This window comes from Belonocnema kinseyi, chromosome 1 (assembly GCF_010883055.1).
Source record: "Belonocnema kinseyi isolate 2016_QV_RU_SX_M_011 chromosome 1, B_treatae_v1, whole genome shotgun sequence".
Classification (NCBI taxonomy): domain Eukaryota; kingdom Metazoa; phylum Arthropoda; class Insecta; order Hymenoptera; family Cynipidae; genus Belonocnema; species Belonocnema kinseyi.
Genome location: NC_046657.1, coordinates 10,071,904 through 10,095,585, shown reverse-complemented (window position 1 = coordinate 10,095,585; position 23,682 = coordinate 10,071,904). Strand labels below are relative to the sequence as shown.

Sequence of the window (23,682 nt, the reverse complement as noted above, 5' to 3'; positions counted from 1 at the left end):
AAAAACGAATTTTCACATAAAAAATACCATTTTTCAACCGAAAATTGAATAGTTTAATATTGAGTTAAAAAAGTAAATGTTCAGCCAAAGATATTAATTTTTTACTAAAATTATACAATATTTAACTGGAATTTTTGTATTGAAAAAAAAAACAATTTTCAACAACAACAAAATACTACTAGAAAAATTAGTTACATTTTCAAAGAAATTAATGAATTTTCAACCAAGAAAGTTAATTTCTACGAAAAAATTTAAATTTCAACTAAGTAATTAAATTTTCATTCCAAAAAGTTGAATTCTGAACCAAAAATTAAGTAGTTCATATTTCAATCGAAAAACAAATTTGAATTTTTAATCAAAAACAGTTGAATTCTACCAAAAAGGACAACTTTTCAACATTAATTGAATTTACAATCAAGAAATATTTTTCAGTCAAGAGAGAGAAAAAATTTCAAACTGTTGATTTTTCAAACAGAAAGATTAATTTCCTACCAAGATTCTTTAATTTTCAACCAGAAAGAGCTCATTTTCAACAAAATATATGAATTTTCAACCAAATACTAGAATTTTCATTTAGAAATGATCATTTTTCAACCAAAAATAGAATAAATCAATTTTTGGCTTAAAAAATTAATTTGAAACTAAAAGAAAAACGGATTTTAAAGAAAATAGTTAACTAAAGTAATATAAAGCTATTTTTAGGAATAAAGAATCTTTTTAATTAAATTTTATATTGCAATACAAAAAAATAAACACGCTTTCGAAAAAAATGCAGGGTGACCGTTTTATTCACAGAAAAAATTCCCGGTTTTTTCCTGGTTAGCAAACATTTTCCACGGCCAATAAAATTAAAAAATTCGAACACTAAAGCTAAAGATTTCTCCATTTTAAGCAATATAATAAAAACTGAGCTGCAAATCGTTTTAAGCAATTTCAAACTAAAAATATTTTTTTTAAATTGAATGATTATATTTTTGTTATAAATTGAACGCGAACACTTCTTAAATTGAAAGTTGATTTTTTGTAAATAGTTTGAAAATCCTTAAAAAGCTTCATAATTTTATTTAAAAATTTTGAAACAATTACGTGTTGTTTTACATTTTTTCCAAGTATTATATTATTTTTGAAAATTTTCGGAACTTCTATGCATCTTTTAAAACGATCCGAATTTTTTCTTATTTTTTTTTTAATTCACCAAGTATAAATATTTCCTTGAAATATTCCAGCTTTATTTTTGAAAATATTTTTAAATCTTTTTAATTATTCAAAATGATTTTTTTCACATAAAAACTACATTTCAATTTTCCTAAGAATCTTGAGAAATAATTTTGTTTATTCTATTGAAGCCTTTCATAGTTTTTAATATTTATTATACATCAAAATTCAACAATTTTACTTTTAACTAATTTTTTTTCTATAGAAAAATTAAAATTGTTACGTTTAAAGTTTAAATTTTTTGTTTAATTTTGAATATTTAATTTATAATTACTAATTTTAAATGAGCAGTGAACTATTTCTAAATACTAAGCATTTGTTCTTTTTCTGAATTACAACACTTCAAATTTTCAAATTTTAGACTAAACAGTATTTTTAATTTAATAAAAGCCCTTAATTATGAATATATTATTTTGAAGATATTTAAAAATTGAAAATAGTTTATAAACTTTCAATTATGCGTTTACATTTGCATTACAAAAAACGGAATAGTTAAAGTGAATTATCAAATAAAATGATGAATCTTCAACCGAAAAAAAAACTAATTAATTTTTAACCAAAAACATGAATTTTCAACTAAAAAGGTCAATTTTCTACCAAAAATAAAATACTTAAATTTTCAGTTCTAAAATAAATTTTCAATCGGATTTTCAACAAATAGTTGAATTTTCACCTAAACCAGATAAATTTTCAACCAAAAATAGAATAATTAAATTTTCAGTAGAAAACTTAATTTTCAATAAAATCTAAATCAATTTTCAAAAAAAGTAGTATAATTGTCAATTTGTTGTTTGTCAATGTATCTTTTTCAGTTAAAAATTTACGTATTTTATTCAAACTTTATTTTTTTAAATACAAAATTCATCTTTTGGATTTAAAATTAAATCATTCTGTTGAGAATTTTTTCTTTGTTTGAAAATTGATTGTTAGAACTGAAAATTTAATTCTTCTATTTTTGGTTAAAAAATGTTGTTTTTTGTAAGATAAAAACAAACTGTTTTCTTAACTAAATTTTTTTGTTTCTATCTAAAATGATAAATCTTCAACCTAAAATATGAATTTGTAACCAAACAGTCGAATTTGAAACCCAAAAAATTTATGTTCTACCAAAAAAATACCCATTTTCAACAAAGTACATGAATTTTCATTTAAAAAAGATCAATTTTTAATAAAAATTAGAATATTTAAAATGCTTAAAAACGCATTTTCAACAAAATAGTTTTTTTATTTAAAAAAAATATATATTTTTTTTAACCAAAAATATATGAATTAAATTTTTAGTCAAAATAACAAATTTAAAAAAAAAATGAATTGTTAAAAAAATAATTCAATTTTACACCCAAATGATGAACTCTCTACAAAATAAAGAAAAAGTTTCAATAAAATATATAAGTTTTCAAGTAAAAAAGATAAATTTATCAATAAAAACTATAATAGTTCAATTTGCAGTTATAAAATAAAATTTAAAAAAAAAACCAGTTTTCAGCTAAATTAATTCATTTTCAACTAAAAATATAAATTTGCAAGCAAAAATGGAATAGTTACACCTGCACTTAAAAAAATTAAACTATAACTTAAAAGAAACGAATTTTTAGCCGAAGAAATTAATTTCTAATTACAGTGCTGAATTTTCAACAAAAAAAATCAGTTTTTGACCAAATAGTGGAATTTTCAACGCAAAACATGAATTTTCTATATAAACAAAGAATTTTTAAACACAAATTTTTTTAACCAAACAAATGAATTGTTAACAAAAATAGAATAGTTAAATTTTTTCCAAAAGAGAACATTTTTTAAAGAAAAACATGAAATTTCTATCAGAAAAGATAAATTTTCGACAAAAAATGAAACAGTTACATTTTCAGTTAAAAAAATTAATTTTAAATTAAAAAAAGAACGAATGTTCAACCAGAAAGATCAATTTTTAATCAATAAAATGAATTTTCTACCAAAATAGACGATTTTTTAAAACAAAATACATGAATTTTCAACCAAATATTTGAATTTTGAAAGGAATTTTTAAACAAAAAGAGAAATTAATTATTAAAAAGCTTAAATATTCATCCACAAATTCAAATTTTCAATAAAACACAGGAATTTTAAACCAAATATTTGAATTTGACGTTTTTTTAAAGGAAAATTTTGAACCAAACATGTACGAGTTAAATTTTCAATTCAATTTAATCAAGCACTAATTGGCTACAAATGGTCTCAATGGCTGATTAAGAGCCGTCCAAAATGATAAATTTTCAACATAAAAGATGAGTTTTTAACAAATTGCAGAAATTCTCCACAAAACAGTAGAATTTTCTACCAAATAGTTACCAGAATAATTTTTAACCATACATTTACATTTTTAACAAAACAAAATTTGATTTTCTACTAAATAGTTCAATGCTAAAACAAAACAAAAAAAGGATAATTTTCAATAAAATGCTTGAAGCATCAACAAAAACAGATTAATTTCTAACAAACCATTGCATTTTCATCCAAAAAATATAAATTTTATACCAAATACATCTATTTTTTACCGAATAGTTCAATTTTTGCCAAAAATAAGAATTTTCAACAAATTAAATAAATTTTTAATTCAATAATTTGAAAAATCTATGTGATTTCAGTTCAAGTTTTATTTGATTAGTTTTCAGTCTATATTTTTCCTTTCTAAAAATATTGAACTAAATAATTGAATTTTTTAACTAAAAAAGATCAATTTTTAATTAAAAAAATGATATGGTGTAATTTTTGTTAAGGAAAATTAATTTTCAATAAAAGAACGAATTTTCTATAAAACAGTTGAATCTTGAACCAAATACTGGAATTTTATACCAAATTTTTGAATTTTCTCCTAAAACAATTACATTTTCAACTAAACTTAGAATAATTGAATTTTCAGTGAAAAAAACTTAATTTTCAATAAACTACCAAAAATAAAAATTATATTTTCAGTTAAAGAAATTAATTTCAAATAAGAGAAAACTAATTTTCAGCCAAAAAGATCAATTTTCAACCAATAAAATGAATGTTCTACCAAAAAAGACGATTTTTTAAAACAAAATACATGAATTTTCAACCAAATATTTGAATTCTGAAAGGAATTTTTAAACAAAAAGAGGAATTAATCACCAAGAAGCTTAAAAATTCTCTAAAAAACTATAAATTTTCAGTAAAATACAGGAATTTGAAACAAAATATTTAAATTTTCAACTTAAGAAGATAAATTTTGAACCAAAGATTTGCGAGTTAAATTTTCAGTTAAAACAATGAATTTTCAACTAGAAAATGATTTTAAAAAAAAGGTTTGTCAACTCAAAATTAATTTTTAAGAAAATAGTTTCACTCCCAACTGAGTAGTTGAATTTTCAAAGAAAGAACATAATTTTTGGACGAAAAACGTGATATTTGATATTTCCACCCAAAAGGATTTTAATTTTACACTAAAAATAATTGAATTTAACTAATAAAGATGAATTTTCAAACAAACCGATTGTTAACCATCATAATAAAATTAACATCAACTTTAGTTTTTTGAAAATTCTCTAACTCTATCAGGTATTTCCTGACATTTACTGACTATCTGGAATTACCTGATCTGTAACAACTCTTAATATATATTAAAAAATATATATTTTTATTAGACTCTAGAATGTTTTTTGTAAAAATATATGTTTTAATTATGATATATATTGGTTTAACCTTTATAGGGCATGCTGGGTGTATTATACCCAGCCACTTATTTGCGCTTTAACAAAACATGCCAAATTCAAGAAAATGGGAAATATGGCGCCAGCTTATAAAATAATAATTTTTATACGCAGTTTAAGGTCAATAAAATCGTGTTCCATTTTTCATTGAATTAAAGCTTTTATTTTTTAGAATAAATACCTTCTTTGGAACTAACACTATAAGACTAATTTCATTTTTGAAGCGCCGTATCTCGGCAGTATTCACGTAAAATTTTAAGTTATAATATAAAAAACTTAAAAAGTTATGAATTTCACAGTGAAAAAACTCAGTTTTAATTTTTTTCTCAAAAAGGATTTTTTAACTACTTTAAATTTCAAAAACTGTTAGGAAACCTTTTTCTCCTTCAACTAGATAGATTAAACATCATTAATTGATTTTCTTGTAAAAAAGTATCCAATACCGTCGGCGCAGCAAACGTTTGAATACCCTTGGGTGTATAACACCCAGTATGCTCTTTATGTAATTTTAATAATTATTTGAAAAACTGTTGAAATTAAACTTAAACAGATTTTTTTCTTCTAAAAATTCTCTAAAATTCCCCATTAAAAAATAAATTCACTCTCATCGACCCGTTTTTCGAGTCTCATAAAATTGCCTGACATTTCCAGGTTTTTCCAGGTATGGTAGACACCCTGCCAATACAAGAGAGATAATTTTTTTTAATTCTCAATTTTCAGCTCGTATCGGTCGTGAAGAAGGTTTATCCCTTCCAGGAATTACCACGAGCCTATGAAAGAATCGCCCAAGGACATTTGCGTGGAAAATTAGTCGTCGATATGAATTAAAAACACTAAAGTATATTTAAATAAGGCTTTGTACAAAGTATCGTTATTTTTTACACCTAAAATTAAAGTTGTAACTAATAGTCTTGAGATATTTTCAGGCCCTTTTTTCTCTCAACCTCCTTGGCATTTCTAGAATTAAGTTCTCATTCCCGAAACCAATTTTCTCCCGAATTTCAAACAAATTCGGGGTTGCGATCGCCGTCGCTTTTTCGGCACCTTCTTTTAAAATCTGCTCCAAGTATTGTTTCTCGGAAAGTAATTGCAGAATTCGCTCTCGAATCGGATTCAATTTTTCGATTACGACATCTGCGAGGACGAGTTTGTATCTGAAATTTAATGTTTTTTTTTAGAATTTCAGGCCTCAGATCGTTCGAGTTTTGTCTCCGCTTTTTTTTACTAGACAATTTAAAACTCGATTCAAAATTTAATTTTTTAAATTGAAAGCCTTTTAGAATTGAATAATTAAATTTAAGGTACTCGAGATTAAATTGTTTAAAAATTCTAGTGTTAATAATAAATTGAATAGCAATTTCATGCATCAATAACAAAAAATGCAAATCAGAGGCTTAGCAAATTTGCGAGATAGGGTGTTCAAAATAAAAATGGTTGCTTTCGGAGAGTTTCGTAAAAAAAGAACTTTTCTACTTATCAATATTTCCAAAATGTAAATTAACTTTTTTTTTGTTTAAAAAATGAGAAAAAAAATCAAAATGTCCTTTTCAACTCAATGAAAATGTTAAAATTTCTCTATTCGAAATCCGGGAAAAAAATAAAATCCAATATTTTCTCCTCAATTAATTAATAATGTTAAAATTAAAAAAATCCCACGTTCAATAAAAAAACTGAAAATCAAGATTTCCTTTATTTCCACGAATGAAAATGTTAATAAAAAATTCCTTCAAATTCTGAAAAAGTAGAAACAAATATTTTCTCACCTCCAATTGAATAAAAAAATTTTAATTAGCAAACTTTTCTCTGATAATTTCGAAAAAAAGTGTGACCATAATTTCCTCCTTTCCAAATCAATAAAAATGTTAAAAATTGATTCTACCCAATGCGAAACAAATTAAAAACTAATATTTTTCCACTAGAATCCAGTTATAATGTTCAAATTAGAAAAATTCCTACTATCAATTGAAAAAAAAATTAAAAACCAAAATTTCGTCCCTTCAAAGCGAATAAAAATGTTAATAAAAAATTCCCTCTTCCAATTCAGAAATAAATTAAAACCCAATATTTTCTCCCCTCCAATTCAATAATAATATTAAAATTAGAAAAATTCCCTCTTCCAATTCGGAAAAAATTATAAAGTACCCTTCCAAATCACTTAAAATGTTAAAAGTGAAAAATATTGCACTTTTAATTAAGAAAAAATTTTTTAAATAAAAATTCCTCACTTCTAACACAATAGAAATGTTAAAAATTCCCTATTGCAAATCTGAAAAGAATTTAAAACTAGCATTTCCTACCTTTCAGTTCAATATTAATGTTCAAATTAGAAAAATTCCTACTTTCAATTAAGGAAAAGATTAAAAGCCAAAACTTCTTCGCTTCCAATTCAGAAAAAAATTGAAAATAAAATTTTTCTCCCTTTACACTAAATAAAAGTGTCAAAAATAAAAAATTCTGAAAAAAGTAAAACAATTAAATTAATTAAATTATTTCATTTTAATGATTTATTTTTAATTGTTAAATTCTGAAGGTTTGCTATTAAAACGTTGTCTTTTCTTTTGAGTTGGAGGGCAGGACATTTTTGTGTTTAATTTTAGTTTTGGGTTAAAAGCGGGAATTAAAAGAAAATTATTTTTGAATCGATTGGGACAAATTCTGTTTTTTTTTCTTTTCATGTTTTTATGTGGAATATTTGTCTTTTTCAATATGTTTATTGATCTAGAAGATTGTCGATTGATAATTTTTTTTCTGACTTGGTAAAGTCGAAAATTTATCTTTTTTAATGGAAATTTAATCTTCTTGGTTAAAAATTTGCTTTGAATTTATTGAAAATAAAATTTTTTACTGAAAATTTAACTATTCTATTTTCAGCTGAACATTCAACTTTTTTAGGTGAAAATTTATCTTTTTTAGTTGAAAATTTATATATTTGATTGAAACTGTATCTTTTTAGGTCGTTTTTTATTGTTTTAACTAAAAATGTTATTCTTTTTTTTATAAAAAAACCTTTTTGATCAAAAATGTTCTGTTTTGTAGAAAATTGGTTTATTCTTTTTTTGCTAACAAATTCATTTATTTAGTTAGAAAAAAATATTTAAAAATTCATATTTTGCATTGAAAATTCCACTATTTGGTCAAACATGCATATTTGTAGTTGAAAAGTCATCACTATGGTTATAAATTAATTTCTTTGGATGAGAATTCATTTCTTTTTAGTTGAAAATTAGTTTTTTTTTTAAGTTGAAAATTTAACTATTCCATTTTTGCTTAAAAAATTATATTTTTGATTCAAAATAAATTAATTTCGTTGGCTGAAAATTCGTTTCTTTTGAGTAAAACATTAATTTTTTTAACTGAAGATATAACTATTTTTCCTTAAAAATGTATCTTTTTTAGTTGAAAATTTATATATTTTATTGAAACGGTATTTTATTTGGTAGAAAATTCATCTTTCATATTTAAAATTGAATTATTTTGTTCAGATTTAAAAAAAAATTGTTTTAACTAAAAATTTAATTTTTTTTCGGTTAAAAAATTTTTTTTCTATAAAAAAAATCTTTACCGTTAAGAAATGTTCTGTTTTGTAGAAAATTTACCTATTCTATTTTTGGTTATGAAATCATTTGTTTGGTTGGAAAACAAATATTTATATAAAAATTCATTTTTTATCGAAAATTCATCTTTTGCGTTGAAAATTCCACTGTTTGGACAACAATTTATATTTTGGGTTGAAAATTTATCACTGGGATTAAATGTTAATTTCTTTCGCTTAAAATTCGTTTCTTTTTAGTTAAAAATTTTTTTTTTTTTAACTGAAGATGTAAACTTTTTTTTTTTTTTTTAAATTTAATTTACTTTTCCAACTTCAAATTGAAATATTCTAGTTTTGGTTTTTAAATTTATTTTTTTTAGTTGAAAATGTATACATATGATTGAAACTGTATCTTTTTTGGTAGAAAATTCATCCTTTGGTTTAAAATTGAATTATTTCGTTGAAAATTCCTTTTTTTAATTGTTTCAACTAAAAATTTAATTCCTTTTTCTTTTTATTAAAAAATTTTTTTATATTAAAAAATTCTGTTCGTTAACCAATAATCTATTTTGTAGAAAATTTGAGTTTTATATTTTTTCTTAAGAAATCATTTGTTTAGTTAAAAAAACAAAATTTAGTTAAAAATTCCTCTTTTTTGTCGAAAATTCATCTTTTGCGTTGGAAATTTCACTATTTGGTCAATAATTTATATTTTTTGTTGATAATTCATCGCTGTGATTCAAAATTAATTTTTTTGAAGTCAAGATGTAAATATTCAGATTTTCCTTTAAAATTAATCAAACAGTGCGATTTTCAACAAAAAAATTAAAAAGATATAAAAAATTCAACAAAAAGTTGAATATTTAAATATTTAGTTAAAAAAATGAATTTTCAACGAAAGAAAAAAATTTCAACCAAGAAGATTAATTTTTTGGTTCGTCATTTTAGTTGAAAAACCCATTTTTCTTAAAAATTTAACTATTTTGTTGAAAATTTAACTATTGAGTTAACATTTTTTTGGCTGAGCATTCATTATTTTATTTAACAATCAATTTCTTTACTTAAGAATTTAACTATTTTTTTGAAAAACCTTCTATTTTGTAGAGAATTTGAATTTTTTGGGTAGAAAATTCATCTTTTGGGTTAAAAATTTAACAATTGGAAAGACAATTCTTGTTTTTGTTTGGCTGATGATTCATTTAGTTAAAAATAATTTTTTTTTGTACAAAAAATAACAATTTCGTTGAAAATTTAACTGTTTTGCTGAAAATTTATCTATTTTGTTAAAAAAATTGCCTTTTTTGTAGATAATTCATTTTCTGGGTTGAAAATTCAACTATTGGGCTAAAAATTTATTTTCTGTTGTTGAAGATTTATCATTTTAGTTGAAAAGCAATTTCTTTACTTAAAAATTTAACTATTTTATTAAAAATATTTGGTCAAAAATGGATATTTTTGGCTGAAAATTCATCACCGTGATTAAAATTTAATTTCTTTGGCTTAAAATTCGTTTTTTTTTAGTTTAAAATTAATTTTTTTGAATTTAAGATGCAACTATTCCGTTTTTGGTTAAAAATTTATATTTTTTTGGTTGAAAATAAATTAATTTTGCTGTAAACTCGTTTGTTTTTAATTTACTTTTCTAACTGCAAATTGAACTATTGTATTTTTGGTTTGTAAATTTATTTTATTTAGTTCGAAATATATATATATTGTATTGAAACTTTATTTTTTAGAAAATTCATCTTTTGGGTGTACAATTAAATTATTTTTTTAAGAATTCACTTTTTGGTTGAAAATTGATTTTATTTACGAAAAATTTAATTTTTATATTTTTAGTTAAAACTATTTTTGTTTATATCTATATTTTTTATTGAAACTGTATCTGTTTTGGAAGAAAATTCATCTTTGGGTTTAAAATTGAATAATTTTGTTGAGAATTCATTTTTTTTTCTAACTAAAAATGTTATTCTTTTTTTTTTGTTTAAAAAATCTTTTTATTTTATATGAAAAAAAAAACTATTTTGTTGAAAATTCGCTTTTTGTTGGTCAAACATTTATTTTTCTAGCATTTGTAATATTCTATTTTCGGTTGAAAATTTATCTTTTTTGTATTAAAATTCATCTACATTGTTGAAAATGTGTCATTTTTGATAGAAAATTAATCTTATGTTGTAAATTCAAGTATTTAGTTAAAAATTCATGTTTTTGGTTGAAGATTCATCATTTTAATTAAACAAAATTCATTTCTTAGGTTAAAAATGTATCTTTTTAATTTGAAAACTTATTAAAAAGTGTTTAAAATTTATTTAGGCACAAAATTGTTTGCATTAATATAATTAATCTTCTAGATGCATGGTTGATTTTATACTTGGAATAATTTAGAAACTGGGACAACTCTTCAGAAAACTATCTGAGGCCTTAAATAAAATAATAAATACCTTCCAGTATCAATTCCTTGGGCTTCCTCGCAAATTTTCTCCGGGGATTTTCCGGTGAGGAGAGAATGAATTTTGACCAAATTCGCAACTCCTGGCCTATTTTTCGGATCGTAAGTAACTTCGGATGTAAAATCCGTCACCGACTTTTTCACTTTATTCAACAAAACTTTCGGCTCGTCGATTAAATCTAATCTGCTTTTAGAATCCGGACAAGATTTTGACATTTTACTATTTGGATCACGTAAAGATTTTATCCGTTTCGCGTCATCTGAAAATAATTAAATAAACCAACTAAATGAGTGGGAAAAAAGTATAATTGTGGAAATTACTTACTGCTGATAATAGTCGTTGGTACTGGAAAAGTTTCCCCAAAAGTACTATTAAATTTTCGGGCTAAATCCTGACACAATTCTAAATGCTGGACTTGATCTTCTCCAACCGGCACGTGTGTTGCTCTGAAATTATAAATATAAATTTAAATAATACTAGAATTTTTTATTACCGTTATTTTATAATTATCCTTTCTCTAGAAAAAAAAGTTTCGATAGAAAACTCGTATAATTTGAAAACGACGTTTTATATTAATTGCAGAAGTCTTTCTTAAATTTTATTCTTGAATTTTCAGTTAAAATTATTGATTCTCAATCGAAAATTGTGTAATAAAACCCAAAAATAATCATTTACAACAAAACATTTGAATTTTTAACCAAGAAATATTTTTCCAGTCAATAAAGACAAAGATCTCATAGAAAATTTTGAGTTTTTAAATCATAAAGACTATTTTTTGAAAAAAGTTGCATTTACAACACAAAAATATGCATTTTTTACTAAAATAATCGACCAAATAAGTTATTTTTCAACTAAAAAAGTTCAATTTTCTACCAATAATGAAGTTACTACATTTTTAGTAAAAAAAAATAATCATTTTCATGAAAAAACGAATGTTCAATCAAATATTTTTATTTTTAATAGATGAATTTTTAATCAATAAAGAAAAAAATCTCACTCGAAATGTTTTGTTTTCAAGTCATAAGGATGAAAAAAATTGAAATTTAAAACACAAAAATACAAATTTTCAACAAAATAGATGAATCCTCAACTAAAAATAAAATAATATAATGTTAATTAACAGACATAATTTTTTAACTGAATAAACTAAATGTTTAATAAAATAGTTAAATTTTTAACCAAACAGATGAAATTTCAACCAAAACAATTAAATGTCTGAAAAAAAATTTTTTGCCCAAAAATGGAAATCAAATTTTTAATTAAAAACGATTTTTCAACCTAATATTTTGATTTTAAATGAAATTTTTTGAACAAAATACTTGAATTTTCAGCCCTGAAGATGAATTTTTTAGTAGAGAAGACAAATTTTCAAGAAATAGATAAATTTTCAACAAAAAAAAAAGATCAATTATCAACAAAAATATAACAGTTTCATTTTACGTTACAGAAATAAGCTTTTAACTAAATACAATAAATTTTTAACAAAATAACGACATTATCAAACAATCTGTTTACAAAGAGTTAAATATTCAACCAAAAAATTACATATCTATAAAAAAAATTCAACGAAAAATGAAATAGTTCAATTTTCAGTTAAAAGAATTAATTTTTAATTTAAAACAGTGATTTTCAACCAAAGAAATAAAATTTTAAACAAAAAGATTAATTTTCTGCCAAAAAAGGATAATTTTGAAAAAATACATAAATTTTCAACCAAACATTTTAATTTTTAATGAAATTTTCAATCTGATCGTTGAATTTTCCATCCAGAAAATGAATTTTCTACTAAAAAAATACAAACTTTTAACAAAATAGATGAATTTTTAACTAAGAAATATAAATTTGTTATCAAAAAATAGAATACTTTAATTTTAAGTAAAAAGAAAGTTTATAACCAATTAAAATAAATGTTCAACAATCTAGTTAAATTTTCAACCAAACAGATAAAATCTCAACACAAAGGATTAAATGTATAAAAAAAATCGACCAAAAATGGAAGTAAAATATTTGAATAAAAAAAAATATAACTTTCAAACTAATATTATCATTTTTAATGGAATTTTCAACGTAATAGTTGAATTTTCAACCCTAAAAATGAATTTTTTACTAACAAAAGACAAATTTTCAAGAAAATAAATTAATTTTCACCTGAAAAAACAAAAATTCTCAACAAAAAATATAATAGTTTCAAAAAAAACAGTAAAATTTCCAACCAAACACTTAAATTTTCAACCAAAAAGATAAAATGTCTATATAAAATTTAAACAACCAATTTAACAGTGAAAAATTTAGTTAAAAAAAGGAATTTTAAACCAAAGAAATGAAATTTCAACCGAAAAGATTAATTTTCTGCCAAAAAGAAATAATTTTTAACAAATTACATGATTTTCAAACAAATATTTTAATTTTTTATGGAATTTTTAACCTAATCGTTTAATTTTCAAACCATACGATGAATTTTCTACTAAAAAAACACAAGTGTTAAACAAAATAGATGAATTTTGATCAAAAACTATCAATTTTTAACAAAAACTAGAATAATTTAATTTTAAGTAAAAAAATGTTTGAAGATAAATTTAATAAACAAAAAACTAATTTTAAATCTAATATTTTTATTTTTAATGGAATTTTCAACCCTAAGGATTAATTTTTTACTAACTAAAGACCAATTTTCAAGAAAATAGATAAAATTTGACCTAAAAAGGATAAATTCTAAAAAAATTAATTTTTTAACGAAATAGTGAAATTTTCAACCAAACAGTTGAATTTTCAACCAAAAAGATAAAATTTCTATAAAAAAATTCGACAAAAAGCTGAATATTTAAATATATAGATAAAAAAATGCAGTTTCAACGAAATAAATAAAATTTCAACCAAAAAGATTAATTTTCTGTCAAAAAAGGATAATTTTATACAAAATACATACATTTTCAATTGAATATTTTAATTCTTAATTAAATTTTCAAACTAACAGTTGAGTTTTCAGTCCAGAAGATAAATTTTCTACCAAAATATAAGACAAATTTTGAACAAAAAATAGAATAGTTTAATTATCAGTTAGAGATATAAGTTTTTAACCAAATAAAACATTTTTAACCAAAAAGATTAAATGTCTATCAAAAAAATCTTGACAAAAAATGCAATAATTCAATTTTTAGTTTAAGAAATTAATTTTCAAACAAAAATACGAATTTTCTAGCAAAGAAATGAAATTTCAATCGAAAATATTAATTTTCTGCCAAAAATAAATTATTTATAAAAAAAGACATGAATTTTCTACTAAAAAACACAAATGCTGAACAAAATCGATGAATTTTTAACTAAAAAATATCACTTTTAACAAAAAATATAATAATTTAATTTTAAGTAAAGAAAATAATTTTGTAACCAAATAAAATAAATCTTTAACAAAATAGTTAAATTTTCAACCGAACAGATGAAATTTTAACACAAAGGATTAAATGTCTATAAAAAAACTTCGACGCAGAATGGAATAGTTTAATTTTTAGTTAAGAAAAAAATGTTAATTTTTAATGCAATTTTCAACCCTAAGGATGACTTTTTTGGTAATAAAGGAAAAATTTTCAAGAAAATACATAAATTTTCACTAAAAAAAGATAAATTCTCAAAAAACAATAATACTTTAATATTAAGCAACAGAAATAAGTTGTTAACCAAATTAAATAAATTTTCAACAAAATAGTGAAATTTTCAACCAAACAGATAAAACGTCTAAAAAAAATTCGACGAAAAATTGAATAGTTAAATATTAGGTTAAAAAAATTAATTTTCAACTAAAAAAAATGAAATTTTAACAAAAAAGATTAACTTTTTGCCAAGAAAGAATAATTTTAAACAAAATACATGAATTTTAAACAGAACATTTTAATTTTTATTGAAATTTTCAACCTGATGGTTTAATTTTCAACCCAGAATATGAGTTTTCTACTAAAAAAACATAAATATTGATAAAAAAAGATGAATTTTTAAATAAAAAATATGAATTTTTAACCAACAACAAAGTTAATTATTAATAAAAGAGTTTTTAACAAGAAAAAAATAAACGTGCAAAAAAGTAGTTAAATTTTCCGTCGAACAAAGGAAAATTTAACACAAAGGATTACATGTTTTTAAAAAACTTCGACGAAGAATGAAATATTGTAATTTTTTAGATAAAAACAAATTTATTTAAAAAAAAAAAATTAATTTTTAACCTAATATTTTCATTTTTAATCAAATTTTCTAACTGATAGTTGAGTTTTCAACCCAGAAGATTAATTTTCTACCAAAAAATAAGAAAAATTTTCAACAATAAATAGTATATTTTAATTTTAAGTTAGAGGTATCAGTTTTTAACCAAATAAAATAAATTTTCAACCCAACATATTAATTTTCAACCAAAAAGATTAAATGCCTATAAAAAAATGTTGTCAAAAAATAGAAGTTAAATTTTTGGTTGAAAAATAAAATTTTAATGCAAAAAAATGAATATTCAACCAAAGAAATAAAACATTTTACTAAAAAGGTTCATTTTCTGTCAAAAAAATAATAATCTTGTAAAAAATACATAAATTTTCCACCAAATATTTTAGTTTTTAATAAAATTTTCAACCTGATAGTTAAATTTTTAACCCAGAAGATGAATTTTCTATATAAAAAAAAATAATACAAAATTTTCAACAAAAAATATAATATTTTAATTTTTAACCAAACAGATGACATTTTAACCAAAAAGATTAAATTTCTATAAAAAAATGGAATAGTTCAATTTTTAGATTAAAAAATTAATTAAAAAAATTTAATTTTAAACCAATTTCTGTCAAAAAGAATGAATTTTTAAATCCAAAAGATAAATTCTCAATAAAAAATAAAACAGTTTAATTTTAAATCATAGAAATAAGTCTTATAAAATAAATTTTTAACAAAATAGTGAAATTTTGAACCAAAGAGTTGATTTTTCAACCAAAAAGATCAAATGTCTCTAAAAAAAATTGACAAAAACTGAATATTTAAATATTTATTTAAAAAAAAATTAAACCAAAAAATGAAATTTCAACCAAATAGATTAATTTTCTGCCAAAAAAGGATAATTTTGTACAAAATAAATAAATTTTCAAACAAATATTTTAATTTTTAATGAAATTTCCAAACTGATAGTTGAATTTTCAACACAGAAGATGAATTTTCTACCAAAAAATAAGACAAATTTTCAACAATAAATAGTATAGTTTAATTTTCAATTAGAGGTATAAGTTTTTACACAAATAAAATGAATTTTCAACCAAACAGATTAAATGCCTATAAAAAATTTTTTTTGCAAAAAATGGAATAATTCAATTTTTAGTTAAAAATGAAATTTTAATGCAAAAGAAATGCATTTTCAACCAAAAAGATGAACTTTCGACCAAAAAGATTAAATGCCTATAAAAAAAAAAATGTCGACAAGAAATGAAATAGTTCAATTTTTAATTTTAAAAATAATAATTTTCAACCAAAAAAATGACAGTTCAACCAAAAAGATTAATTTTCTACCAAAAAATAATGGTTTTCAACGACATAGATCCATTTTCAACTAAATAGTTGAATTTTAAATTGACAGGATGATTCGAGAAAGAATTTATTTAAATCCCCCATAGATTCCAGATTTTTCTGTTCTTATTTCTATGAGGTATCGATAAATCTTAAAAAATAAGTACAACCTCTAAAATGCAAATTTGTTAAGTGAAATTGGTTATATTACAGGATTAAGGTATGAATAGAGGCACAAATTTTTAATAAAATTAGCAAAAATTAACCTATGTGCTAATTTTTGATTTCCAAAATTATTTTTTAAATATGAATAATGCAGTGAAGATATAGAAAAATGGTTATTTTTCATCTATTGTAAAAATACAATTTTGAAATTTGGATTTTGAAAAATAAAATTTTGATGTAAAAACAAAATTATTATAATATTCCCTTATTTATTAATATATTATATTAACAATAATAATAATAATATTAATAATAATAATAACGCGACACCCTACTTTTAAGATTTTTCAAACATTTAAAAAATATTTTTAGAAAACACTCACGATATTTCCGATCGAACTATTCATCAAAGTAGAATTTAATTCAAATTTTCTATCCGATTCAATTTACCACGTTTTCGAAGCAAATTTGTCACATTAATGTAAAATTTATGTCAAAATAGTATTGTAACAAAAGGAGAAATGAGCGCTTTTCTATATTTTCTTTGCATTATTCATATTTAAATAATAGTTTTGAAAATCGAAATTTACCACAGCGGTTAATTTTTGCTAGTTCTTTTAAAAAATTGAGCCTCTCTTTATACCTTGATCTTGTAATATGACAAATTTCACTTCACAACTTTGCATTTTAGACTATGTAATTATTTTTCAAGATTTCTCAATAAAAGAATAACGGAAAAATCTGGAATTTAAGGAGTATTTAAATCAGTTCTTACTCGAGTCATCTTATAAATTTGACTTTAGTCCCAGGATTTTTCTTCTAATATAAATATTTGATTAAATTTTCAAGACTTTCGCTATTCATGAACAGCGACAAAAAATCCTTTTTTGGTTTAAAGATAAATGAAAGTGGAGTACTTCGTAAACTTTTTTTTTTTTTTATCTTTTATCATTTTAGTTGAAAACTCCCTTTTTCAAAACTTAACTATTTCGTTGAAAATTGATCTATTTTGTTGAAAATTCAACTATTGCGTTAACTTTTTTTTTGAGATTCATTATTTTAGTTTGAAAATTAATTTCTTCGCTTAAGAATTTAACTATTTTGTTGAAAATTGAACTATTTTGATGAAAATTTTAATTTTTCGATAGAAAAATCATCTTTTGGGTCTAAATCAAACTCATTGCTTGTTGTTGAAGATTCATAATTTTAGTTAAAAATCAATTTCTTGACTTAAAACTTTAACTATTTTATTGAAAATTTATGTATTTGTTGAAAGTGTATCCTTTTCGGTCGAAAATTAATCTTTTGTATTAAAAATTTATTTATTTATTTTGTCGAAAATTTCTCTCCTTTATTAAAAATTAGTGTCTTTTTTGTGTGGGAAATTCATTCTTTGGGTCGAAAATTCAACTATTGGATTAAAAATTATTTTGTTTTGGGATGATTATTCATTATTTTAATTGAAAATTTCTTTGCTTTTACAAACTTAACTATTTTGTTGAAAATGTAACTATTTAGTTCAAAAATCAAATCTAGGGTTAAAAATTAATTTTTTTTCGTTGAAGATTCATTATTTTAGTTGAAAATCAATTTCTTTAATTGAAAATGTAACTATTTTGTTGAAAATTCATCTATTTTTTGAAAATTACCTTTTTTGTAGAAAATTTATCTTTTTTTAGTCAAATATTTATATTTTGGGTTGAAAATTCATTTTTTGTTGTTAAATATTTATTTTATTTCTAAATCAATTTTTTACTTAAAAATTAAACTATTTTGATGAAAATTCATCTATTTGTTAAAAATTTACCTTTTTTTGTAGAAAAATTATTTTTTTCACTATCTTAAGAATAATCAATATTTTAATAATGTTGATTAAGACCAGTAGACAAAACCAATAACGTCTCAAATTATTAATTATTTTAGTTGAAAATTAATTTGTTTCCTTAAAAATTTATCTATTTTGTTGAAAATTAAACTATATTGATGAAAATTCGCCTTTTTCGGAAGAAAATTCATCTTTTAGGTTGGAAGTTCAACTATTAGATTCGAAATTAATTTTTTTTTAGCATTAATTATTTTATTTAAAAATTATTTTCTTTGTTTAAAAATTTTTTTTTTTAAATTCATTTATTTAATTGAAAATTGTTTTTTTTTTTTAGTTGAAAATCAATTTCTTTACTTAAAAATCTAGGTATTTTTTTGAAAATGCATCTATTTGTTGAAAATTTATCTTTTTTAGTAGAAAACTCATTATTTTAATTAAAAATAAATTTCTTTGCTTACAAAATTTAACTATTTCGTTGAGAATGTAACTATTTTATTTAAAATTCAATTTCTTTTTGAAGATTAATTATTTTAATTGAAAATAATGTTTTTTTACTTAAAAATTAAACTATTTTGTTGAAAATTCATCTATTTGTTGAAAATTTATCTTTTTTGTAGAAAATTCATCTTATGGGCTGAAAGGTTATTTTTATTTTTGGTGGGAGATTATTTACTGTAGTTGAAAATTTATTTGCTTACAAATTTATTTATTTTGTTGAAAATTTAGCTTTTTTTTGTAGAAAAATATTTTTTTTTGAAGATTAATGATTATAGTTGAAAATTAATTCGTTTGCTTAAAAATGCAGGCATTTTGTTGAAAATTAATCTATTTGTTGACAGTTTATCTTTTTTTGGTAGAAAATTTATCTTTTGGGTTGAAAGTTCAACTTTTGGATTCGAATTTAATTTTGTTGGTTGGGGATTAATTATTTTATTTAAAAAATGATTTTCTTTGTTTAAAAATTTATTTGTTTTGTGAAAAATTCATTTATTTGATTAAAAATTGTTTTTTTTGTGGAAAATTAATTTTTTCGGTTCAAAATGCATTGTTTTTTTGTTGAAGATTCATTATTGTAGTTTAAAATCAATTACTTTGCGTCACAATTTATTTATTTTGTTCAAAATTCACCTATTTAGTTGAAAATTGGTATTTTTTTATAGAAAATTTATCTTTTGTGTTGAAAATTCATCTATTGGTCAAAAAATTAATTTTTCGGTTCCACTTCTTGTTTGAAATTTATCCTTTTCACTTAAAAATTTTGCTAATTATTTGAAAATTGTTGTATTTTGTAAAAAAATTCGTTTAACTCATTTAAAATTAATGTTTTTGACTGAAAATTTAACTACTCCATTTTTTGTTAAAAAATTATATTTCTTGATAGATATTTAATCTTTTTAGTTAAAAATTAATTTCTATGCTCATAGAAATTTAACTATTTTCTTAAAAATTAATTTTTTAACAAAATTGTAGCTATTCCAAATCCTGTTATAAAACTGATATTCTTTAGTTGAAAATTCCCTTTTTGTTTTTACTGAAAATGTAATTATATTTGGGTAGAAAATGTATATTTTCGGTTGAAATATCAACTATTACATTTTTTGTTAAGAATTTATTTTTTGAATCGAAAATTTATCACTCAGGTGGAAAATCTAAATGTTTGGTTAAAACTTCCTTTTTTTTCGTTAAAAATTAATTATTTCAACTGAAAATGTCATTCGTACGTTTTTCTTTTAAAACTCATATTTCCGAGGAACTTTTGGTTTTCAACAGTAATTATTTTAATTTAAATAATGCAATGGAAATTTGTTCAAATTACCCAATCTGCATTGAGAAAAATTGGCACAAATGCTTCCGATTTTTTCCTGACATACCTATTTTCTAAGGAAGGATGAAAAAATAGTTTAGAATTTTTTCCTAATTCGTTTGCTTACTTGTAAATTAAAATATCAGCAGCTTGCAATACTGGGTAAATAAATAAAGCGAGAGGAACGTCTTTGACTGTTGCACTTTTTTCTTTATATTGAGGCAAGCGACCAAGTCTCGGAATTGTTGTGATTGATCCAAGAATCCAACATAATTCTGCGTGCATTGGAACCGTGGATTGTTGAAATAATATACTTTTTTTAGGGTCAACACCACAAGCCAATAAAGTTGCAACCATCGAAAAAATACTTCTTTTCAATTCCTTCGGATCCTAAAATCCCGAAAGTATTTTTTTGTTCTCCGGGTAATTAAATATAATTTAAAAATTAAATCAGGGTGTCTACTCAAATCGTGGAGAAAAATAAGCCAAAAATAATCATTTTTACCAAAAGAGTCTTATTTTGAACCAAAAAGTTCAATTTTTAACTAAACTGGTAAATATTTAACTGAAATACTTGAATTTTCAAAGAACAAAAAAAGATTCATTTCCTACAAAAACAACATTTTTCGACAAAATACAATACTTTTCAAATAAAATATTAAACATTTAAGTAGAATATTCGCATTTTCAACCAAAAAGATTAATTTTTAGAAAAAGAAAATTAATTTTAAATAAAAAAATATATTTTGAACCATATAGTTGAATTTGGAAGCAAAAAATTAGTTTTCAATAAAAAATGGAATAGTGAAATATTTAGTTAAAAATTAATTTTCCAACAAAATAAAAACTGATTTTCACCTAAAATGATGAATATTAAACAGAAATACTTAAGTTTTTAACTAAAAAGATGAATTTTAAAAAGAGAAGAGTAATTTTCTACTGAAAAGGACAATTTTATTCAAAGAAGAAGGTGAATTTAAAAACCAAACGAATGATTTTATACCGAAAAAATTTTATTTTTCAACAGAATACATAAATTTTCAATGAAATAGTTGAATGTTCATGTAAAAAGAAAAATATATTTTCAGTTATACATATAGTTGAATTTGGATGTCAAAAAGATAAATTTTCAACGAAAAATGAGAAAAAAGAATGGGAAAAGATGAGGAAGATCTAATTCGAAAAGTTATATTTCTGTTAAGAAAAATATAATTTTAAACAACAAAAATAAAACTATTTAAAAAATAGTGACATACTTAAATAAACTGATTAATTTTCAGCCCAAATGATGAATTTTTAATATAAAATATAAATATTCAACTAAAATTATGAATCTTTAACTAGAATAATTGAATTTTTGACGAAAAAAAATGAATTTTCAAGGAAGAAGATTAACTTTTATCTAAAAATACGAGTTTGCAACTAAAAAATATAATTTTACAACAAGAAATTGAATAGTTAGCTTTTTAGATTAAAAAAATATTGATCAACCAAAAAAATAATTTTTCAACTAAAATGAACAAATATTTATCTGAAATAGTTACGTTTTCAGTTAAGGAAAAAAATAATTTAAAAGAAATCAACTGGAATAGTTAACTTTTCAATAAAGAAAAATACTTTTCAGCCAAAGAAAAAAAATCATTTGTTTTCAATATAGCCAAAGACTCAAAAACATTGAAATTTAACTAAAAAGGAGAAACTTTTCAACCTGAATTGAATTTTCAAATAAAAAAGATTTTTTAGTCAAGAGTTGAAAAAATTAATTTCCAATCCAAAAACGAACTTTCAACAAAAAAAAAGTGAAGCACATCAATAAAATGCTATTTTAATAAACAATGAATCATTTTTATTCAATTTTATATTCTAATTTTTTAAAAAATTAGGCACGCCCTTGAAAAAGTTTCCTAACTTAAAAAAAATCCTCACATTTCAAGGTTTTCCCAAGTTTTTTTTCCCAGGTTTTCCAGGTGGAGTAGACACCATGATTAAGTAAAAGGATTTAAAATTCAACTGACGGCAGCATTTCCGAATCGAAAAACTACCGAATAATAAAATTTCCGAATTGAAAAACTCCAGAATAAATAAATTCCCGAATTTCAACAATTAAATTTGTTTATAAATATTATTATTTTATTAAAATTAAAATAATCAAAGTTTCATTATTGTATTTTTAATAAATAAATCATATTAAATAATTGTAATAGTCCAATTTCGGGAACTTTCTAATTTAGCATTTTTTTGCAGTGCCGGGAATTTTATTTTTCGGGATTTATCAGTCGTTTAAATAAAGTGATAAATAAAAAAATGTTTTTTACTTGTGGTAAAGTAATCGAGTGCATGTCGACAATACTCCAAATTACATCTTCCCCTGAATTTTGTAAATCGATCCAATTCTGAATCGCTCCTAAATAATTCCCTAAATGCACGTTTCCTGTTGGCTGAATCCCAGAAAATATTCTCTTGGGGTAAGAAATTTTTTGTTCCTAGGAGAAAAAAATGTCTTTAAATTTCAGGATTTTCTTTTCAAATTATTTGATTTCCGGCTTATTCAATTATATCATCATTTTATATTATATAATACATAAGTAATATTTATTTAAATAATATCATTTAAAAAATGTTCAGTTTCAAACGAAGTTGAGGCTGTTTTAATTTTTATCTACTTGGAAGAAGGGAAATTTTGGTTTTAATCTTTTTCTGCATTGGAAATGGAATTTTTATTACTTCCGAGTCCGTATTGTAACGGACGAAATTTTGGTTTTTAATTTTTTTTTAATTGAAAGAGAGATTTTTTTATTTTTAATAGTTTTAGTGAGTTGAAAGAGAGAATATTATGGATTTACATTTTTTTCTGAATCGGAAATAAGAATTTTCTTACTTCCGAGTTGGAATGGACGAAATTTTTTTCTTAATTTAAAGAGTTTATTTTTCTTCTTTAACAGTTTTATTGAGTTGGAAGGGAGAAAATTCTAAATCAAAAATGTTTTCCGAAACGGAGTTTTTTTTCATTTTTAACAGTTTTATTGAGTTGGAAGGGAGAAAATTCTGAATTAAAATTTTTTCCGAAACGTAAATGAGAAATATCTTACTTCCAAGCTGGAATGGACGAAATTTTTTTCTTAATTGAAAGTGTTTATTTTTTATTTTTAACAGTTTTATTCAGTTGGAAGGGAGAAAATTCTGAATTAAAATTTTTTTCCCTAAATGTAAATGAGAAATATCTTACTTTCGAGTTGGAAGTGACGAAATTTTGGTTTTTAATTTTTTTCTAAATTGAAAGAGAGATTTTTTTATTTTTAACAGTTTTATTCAGTTGAATGGGAGAACATTTTGGATTTACATTTTTTTCTGAATCGGAAATAAGAATTTTCTTACTTCTGAGTTGGAATGGACGAAATTTTTTCTAAAATGAAAGAGTTTATTTTTTATTTTTAACAGTTTTATTGAGTTGGAAGGGA

The 23,682-nt window shown here is 21.9% G+C and overlaps 2 protein-coding genes across 2 annotated transcripts in view; one reads left to right on the top strand and one right to left on the bottom strand.

The window, feature by feature from the left end:
- Positions 1-5,838, top strand: part of LOC117172730 (reticulon-4-interacting protein 1, mitochondrial) — a 33,034-nt gene extending 27,196 nt beyond the window's left edge. Inside the window, exon 6 of the mRNA XM_033360899.1 lies at positions 5,640-5,838. Coding sequence (XP_033216790.1) covers positions 5,640-5,747 — 108 coding nt within the window. The 3' untranslated portion in view covers positions 5,748-5,838. The remainder of the gene's footprint in view (positions 1-5,639) is intronic.
- Positions 5,740-23,682, bottom strand: part of LOC117172736 (tryptophan--tRNA ligase, mitochondrial) — a 19,762-nt gene continuing 1,819 nt past the window's right edge. Inside the window, exons 2-6 of the mRNA XM_033360912.1 lie at positions 22,540-22,707; positions 20,352-20,614; positions 11,226-11,347; positions 10,893-11,160; positions 5,740-6,073 (exon numbers count right to left, since the gene is read on the bottom strand). Coding sequence (XP_033216803.1) covers positions 5,842-6,073; positions 10,893-11,160; positions 11,226-11,347; positions 20,352-20,614; positions 22,540-22,707 — 1,053 coding nt within the window. The 3' untranslated portion in view covers positions 5,740-5,841. The remainder of the gene's footprint in view (positions 6,074-10,892; positions 11,161-11,225; positions 11,348-20,351; positions 20,615-22,539; positions 22,708-23,682) is intronic.